Consider the following 7235-nt stretch of genomic DNA (forward strand, 5'->3'; position numbering starts at 1 on the left):
GTTTGCAGTTAGGTTGTAGTCATCCTGATCTATATTATTGCTATCTGGGATCATTAGGTTTCTCCTAAGTCTGGGATATTGTTTGCTTCTGCCTGCTTCTCGGGCATGTTCTCCAGTAGAATAAGAAGATGCAATGTATTGTGTTATAGTTACATACTGTAGGTTAAAAAAAGCACAAGTCCATCTGGTTCCACCAATAGAAAAAATAATTAAACGGAAACCCTTCAACTGGAAGGGTCCTTAAATCAAGGGCTTTGCCTGGAGAAGATGAGTCGAGTGGTCCTTCCCACCCAAGCTTTACTTACCTGGAGACAACACAAGTACAGCATTCTTTCCCTCCCAGGCTTTACTTGGACACAATGTGAGACCAGAGGTCCTTCCCTATCAAGGTTTGCCTAAAGACTATGTGAGTCCAGAGGGCCTTCCCTCCCGGCTTTGCCTCGAGAGGACGTGAGGCCAGATGTTCTACTCTCCTAGGCTTTGTCTGGAGACAATGTGGAATCATTGTTTCTTCCCTCCAAAGCTTTCCCTAATTATGACGTGAGACCAGAGGGCCTTCCCTCCCAGGCTTTGCTTGGAGCGGATGTGTGTGTGAAGGGTCCAGTCCTTGCCTCTCTGGCCTGTTGCCTGTGGGGGGAGTAAAGCTCTGCAAATGTCTTTACCTGGGGCCGGAACCTAGTCCTAAAGAACTTGAAGTGGCCTGTGCTAGGCAAGAAGGTGGCTACCAGTAAAATGTGTCTTCAAAGTCATCTGCTTTGATGAAGGTTGTCCAGGAGAGCTTAGGGGAAGCTGCTGCCAGATAGACATGCGATGGAGACCTTCTTGGCTATGTATGGTTGCTCTCACGAAGCTTGAAGACCAGTTCCTACTGCAGTATGTAAAGGCCACCAATAAAGGCTCCACTGTCATTTGGGAGGCTGTAACAGAAGAATCTAGGGCCACCAATTTGTTGTGTTGCTCTTAAAAGAATGTCTGTAGCTGGGAAGCTGCCACTAAAGCACTGGAGCCGCCATTACCAACTCTGATGTGGGATATTAATGGAAGAATGTTTCTACAGTAGTGAAAATCAACTGCCCTATTTCTATTATTGCCAGAAGAACGTCTGATATATTTTTGATGTTCTTAAGTATTCTGTACCTCTATCCCCCTCTCCCTAAACATGTCAGCCAACACATTTCTCACAATAGGACGGGGGGCCTTGAAGTGTGTTTGATTGTTGCTACTGGATGGCTGGTGAGTGTGTAGGTGGAGCTTCAGGGCAGGTCACTATTCGATAAAGCAGGAACCTCCACTAAGGTGTAGTGGCTTCTCCGGGAGTCAGTTACATTGGCCTATTCTCAGCATGTTAGTGTGATAACACAATTCTCCATTGGCTGGTTATGATACAGTGCTACCATCTTTTGTTTGCTCATTTCAGAACCTATCCACCAAGGGTCTATTCCCGTATGGAGTGTGCATGAATTCATATCAAGTTTAATCCAACAATAGATCAAATTTGTCAAGCTATAGTAACTATTGGCCATAATCATGGTCGTTTCCACCAACGACCCTCGGGTAAGTGTAAAGGCAAACAAAGGGAGGCTCTGCTCTCACAGGGATGAGCAAGTGGCTCTTTGTGATACTTTTTTCCAGCTTCCCCAGGATTGGGTCAGAGCTGAGGATGTGTGATAGATCCACCTCCTCCATAAGGGTAAACATGCACCCCAAGCAGATCTGACCTTGTGTACTAACAGCAGAGTACTTGAGTATCTTGTACAATGACCTCAGTTCTGGCCAGTAATGGTAACTCACGGGACACTGGGGACAGGTAGAAGGATGGGGCTTCCTCCTCCATTGCTGCATGCTCCTTCCATGGCGGCTCGTACCCTCCGACCCGATGTCCGACCCAGGGAGTTGCTCAGTTTGGTGGACAGTCTCCTGGGGGTCCCAGACAGAGAAAAGTCCTCATCCACAGCACAGCTGTACAGCTGGAGACTGAGCTCAAAACCTGGCTCCACGTCCGAGCTGGAGAGAAAAGGAAAAACACAACAGTAATAGAGGGAGCAAAAGAAAGGGCTGAGTAAAACTGTGAGGCAAGATTGGGCAGTAATAGAGGAAGGATTGGTGATAGGTTGGGCAGTAATAGAGAAAGGATTGGTGATAGGTTGGGCAGTAATAGAGAAAGGATTGGTGATAGGTTGGGCAGTAATAGAGGAAGGATTGGTGATAAGTTGTGCAGTAATAAAGGAAAGATTGGTGATAGGTTGGGCAGTAATACTGGAAGGATTGGTGATAGGTTGGGCAGTAATAGAGGAAGGATTGGTGATAGGTTGGGCAGTAATACTGGAAGGATTGGTGATAGGTTGGGCAGTAATACTGGAAGGATTGGTGATAGGTTGGGCAGTAATACTGGAAGGATTGGTGATAGGTTGGGCTGTAATACTGGAAGGATTGGTGATAGGTTGGGCAGTAATACTGGAAGGATTGGTGATAGGTTGGGCAGTAATACTGGAAGGATTGGTGATAGGTTGGGCAGTAATACTGGAAGGATTGGTGATAGGTTGGGCAGTAATAGAGGAAGGATTGGTGATAGGTTGGGCAGTAATAGAGGAAGGATTGGTGATAGGTTGGGCAGTAATAGAGGAAGGATTGGTGATAGGTTGGGCAGTAATACTGGAAGGATTGGTGATAGGTTGGGCAGTAATAGAGGAAGGATTGGTGATAGGTTGGGCAGTAATACTGGAAGGATTGGTGATAGGTTGGGCAGTAATACTGGAAGGATTGGTGATAGGTTGGGCAGTAATACTGGAAGGATTGGTGATAGGTTGGGCTGTAATACTGGAAGGATTGGTGATAGGTTGGGCAGTAATACTGGAAGGATTGGTGATAGGTTGGGCAGTAATACTGGAAGGATTGGTGATAGGTTGGGCAGTAATAGAGGAAGGATTGGTGATAGGTTGGGTAATAATACTGGAAGGATTGGTGATAGGTTGGGCAGTAATACTGGAAGGATTGGTGATAGGTTGGGCAGTAATAAAGGAAAGATTGGTGATAGGTTGGGCAGTAATAGAGGAAGGATTGGTGATAGGTTGGGCAGTAATACTGGAAGGATTGGTGATAGGTTGGGCTGTAATAGAGGAAGGATTGGTGATAGGTTGGGCAGTAATACTGGAAGGATTGGTGATAGGTTGGGCAGTAATAGAGGAAGGATTGGTGATAGGTTGGGCAGTAATACTGGAAGGATTGGTGATAGGTTGGGCAGTAATACTGGAAGGATTGGTGATAGGTTGGGCAGTAATACTGGAAGGATTGGTGATAGGTTGGGCAGTAATACTGGAAGGATTGGTGATAGGTTGGGCAGTAATAGAGGAAGGATTGGTGATAGGTTGGGCAGTAATAGAGGAAGGATTGGTGATAGGTTGGGCAGTAATAGAGGAAGGATTGGTGATAGGTTGGGCAGTAATACTGGAAGGATTGGTGATAAGTTGGGCAGTAATAGAGGAAGGATTGGTGATAGGTTGGGCAGTAATACTGGAAGGATTGGTGATAGGTTGGGCAGTAATACTGGAAGGATTGGTGATAGGTTGGGCAGTAATACTGGAAGGATTGGTGATAGGTTGGGCTGTAATACTGGAAGGATTGGTGATAGGTTGGGCAGTAATACTGGAAGGATTGGTGATAGGTTGGGCAGTAATACTGGAAGGATTGGTGATAGGTTGGGCAGTAATACTGGAAGGATTGGTGATAGGTTGGGCAGTAATAGAGGAAGGATTGGTGATAGGTTGGGTAATAATACTGGAAGGATTGGTGATAGGTTGGGCAGTAATACTGGAAGGATTGGTGATAGGTTGGGCAGTAATAAAGGAAAGATTGGTGATAGGTCTGGCAGTAATAGAGGAAGGATTGGTGATAGGTTGGGCAGTAATACTGGAAGGATTGGTGATAGGTTGGGCTGTAATAGAGGAAGGATTGGTGATAGGTTGGGCAGTAATACTGGAAGGATTGGTGATAGGTTGGGCAGTAATAGAGGAAGGATTGGTGATAGGTTGGGCAGTAATACTGGAAGGATTGGTGATAGGTTGGGCAGTAATACTGGAAGGATTGGTGATAGGTTGGGCAGTAATACTGGAAGGATTGGTGATAGGTTGGGCAGTAATACTGGAAGGATTGGTGATAGGTTGGGCAGTAATAGAGGAAGGATTGGTGATAGGTTGGGCAGTAATAGAGGAAGGATTGGTGATAGGTTGGGCAGTAATAGAGGAAGGATTGGTGATAGGTTGGGCAGTAATACTGGAAGGATTGGTGATAGGTTGGGCAGTAATAGAGGAAGGATTGGTGATAGGTTGGGCAGTAATACTGGAAGGATTGGTGATAGGTTGGGCAGTAATACTGGAAGGATTGGTGATAGGTTGGGCAGTAATACTGGAAGGATTGGTGATAGGTTGGGCTGTAATACTGGAAGGATTGGTGATAGGTTGGGCAGTAATACTGGAAGGATTGGTGATAGGTTGGGCAGTAATACTGGAAGGATTGGTGATAGGTTGGGCAGTAATACTGGAAGGATTGGTGATAGGTTGGGCAGTAATAGAGGAAGGATTGGTGATAGGTTGGGTAATAATACTGGAAGGATTGGTGATAGGTTGGGCAGTAATACTGGAAGGATTGGTGATAGGTTGGGCAGTAATAAAGGAAAGATTGGTGATAGGTTGGGCAGTAATAGAGGAAGGATTGGTGATAGGTTGGGCAGTAATACTGGAAGGATTGGTGATAGGTTGGGCTGTAATAGAGGAAGGATTGGTGATAGGTTGGGCAGTAATACTGGAAGGATTGGTGATAGGTTGGGCAGTAATAGAGGAAGGATTGGTGATAGGTTGGGCAGTAATACTGGAAGGATTGGTGATAGGTTGGGCAGTAATACTGGAAGGATTGGTGATAGGTTGGGCAGTAATACTGGAAGGATTGGTGATAGGTTGGGCTGTAATACTGGAAGGATTGGTGATAGGTTGGGCAGTAATACTGGAAGGATTGGTGATAGGTTGGGCAGTAATACTGGAAGGATTGGTGATAGGTTGGGCAGTAATAGAGGAAGGATTGGTGATAGGTTGGGTAATAATACTGGAAGGATTGGTGATAGGTTGGGCAGTAATACTGGAAGGATTGGTGATAGGTTGGGCAGTAATACTGGAAGGATTGGTGATAGGTTGGGCAGTAATAGAGGAAGGATTGGTGATAGGTTGGGCAGTAATAGAGGAAGGATTGGTGATAGGTTGGGTAATAATACTGGAAGGATTGGTGATAGGTTGGGTAATAATACTGGAAGGATTGGTGATAGGTTGGGTAATAATACTGGAAGGATTGGTGATAGGTTGGGCAGTAATAAAGGAAAGATTGGTGATAGGTTGGGCAGTAATGCAGGAAGGATTGGTGATAGGTTGGGCAGTAATGCAGGAAGGATTGGTGATAGGTTGGGTAATAATACTGGAAGGATTGGTGATAGGTTGGGCAGTAATAAAGGAAAGATTGGTGATAGGTTGGGTAGTAATAGAGAAAGGATTGATGATTGGTTGGGCAGTAATACTGGAAGGATTGGTGATAGGTTGGGCAGTAATAGAGAAAGGATTGGTGATAGGTTGGGCAGTAATAGAGAAAGGATTGGTGATAGGTTGGGCAGTAATAGAGAAAGGATTGGTGATAGGTTGGGTAGTAATAGAGGAAGGATTGATGATAGGTTGGGCAGTAATACAGGAAGGATTGGTGATAGGTTGATAGGCATAGGATAGACTGGTAGGGATTGGCTGTCATTGATATTATGACACCATATACTGGATACTCACAAGACAATGGGGTTCTCGAAGCAGATATCCGTGGCTGTTCGATCCACAAAAACCATTTCCGTGTCACAGACCTCCCCTCGAATCTGCAGAGCGCAGAACACGGCACAGCGATGGAGCTCTGCAACACACGGAGAGATGGGAGATGAGACTGGTGTGGGGACATGTCTGGTATCTCTTGGAACATTTATTGGACACAGGGCTCATAGAGTGATCAATTTCCTAATCTGCTTCATAAAGATGAACCAATGTGTGACCAAATGAAACAATGCCCAGAACACACCATACATGTTACAACTTTACCTGACAATAACAATAATTCTCCCTCTGGATCCGAGAGATATTTCATTCCATGTAATTAGACGACCAGACAGAGGACACCCCCATACACTCATCCAATGGTCAGATGTAAAGCTCCGACACTTCGATGAGGGTGGGGAGTTTTGGGTGTAGGTCTGTGATTGGGTGTTGGAGGCGTGATCTGTACAAAGTGCACTGAACACTGCTATAGACTCACCTCCTTTATTCTTGAAGTATTCGCTGTCCTTCCACATGAGGGGAATCCGGAGATCTACAGAGAGATACATAATATATAATTGTACACATCACATCATTTAGCTTAAAGAACTGGTTTACCTAAGTTGGTATTTCATTTATGGGTGGGGCCTGGTGTGATAAAGTTGCCCTCCCCACTTCTTACTTCTCTTGGACACTCCACCAGCAAGATCTTCCTACTATAACTCCTGAATGTACTCCTGTCCTTGGAGTTTTGGTGTGTTCCCACGTACATTAAGTCAGTAAATGCAGATAATAGGCCTGGGGAGGTTTACCCAGGGAAATGTCAACAAGACAATGGCCCTGGACATTAGTACAACACACAGAACAGGTCTGGGGAGAAGTCTGGGAAGATAGGGAAGACAAGATGGTGGGGTCCTTGACTTTGGTAACATATCCAGAAAGGGTCTGGGGAGAAAAAGTTGGGGAGACAGGACGATGAGGCCTTGGACTTTGATAATGTATCCAAAATGAGTCTGGAGAGAAGTTCACCAGGAAAAAAAAGGTCAAGACGACAAGATGGCGGGGTCCTTGACTTCAATAACATACACCAGAACAGGTCTGGGGAGATGTTTTCCACTACGAAAGATCAAGATGGTGGAGTCCTGTACTACAGTAATGTATCCAGAACATGTCTGGGGCGAAGTGTCCACCAAGAAAGGGTCAATAAGACAAGATGGTGGGGCCCTGGACTTCAATAATGTATCCAGAACAGGTCTGAGGAGGAGTGTCCACCAAGAAAGGGTCAATAAGACAAGATGGTGGGGCCCTGGACTTCAATAATGTATCCAGAACATGTCTGAGGAGAAGTGTCCACCAAGAAAGGGTCAATAAGACAAGATGGTGGGGCCCTGGACTTCAATAATGTAT

At 45.4% G+C, this 7235-nt stretch overlaps 1 protein-coding gene across 2 annotated transcripts in view; it reads right to left on the minus strand.

The window, feature by feature from the left end:
• Positions 1-7235, minus strand: part of RTKN (rhotekin) — a 155132-nt gene that overhangs the window by 42597 nt on the left and 105300 nt on the right. Inside the window, exons 1-3 of one of the 2 annotated variants that reach the window (XM_077478266.1) lie at positions 6328-6407; positions 5814-5931; positions 1792-2004 (exon numbers count right to left, since the gene is read on the minus strand). The exons of the other annotated variant lie outside the window; for it this stretch is intronic. Of the exons in view, the coding sequence (XP_077334392.1) occupies positions 1792-2004; positions 5814-5931; positions 6328-6397 (401 nt within the window). The 5' untranslated portion in view covers positions 6398-6407. Of the gene's footprint in view, positions 1-1791; positions 2005-5813; positions 5932-6327; positions 6408-7235 lie in introns of those variants that run through there. 2 annotated transcript variants of the gene reach the window in all.

This window comes from Lithobates pipiens, unplaced genomic scaffold (genome assembly GCF_037356315.1).
Source record: "Lithobates pipiens isolate NorthernLeopardFrog02 unplaced genomic scaffold, aLitPip1_a1.2 Scaffold_13, whole genome shotgun sequence".
NCBI classification, from domain to species: Eukaryota; Metazoa; Chordata; class Amphibia; order Anura; family Ranidae; genus Lithobates; species Lithobates pipiens.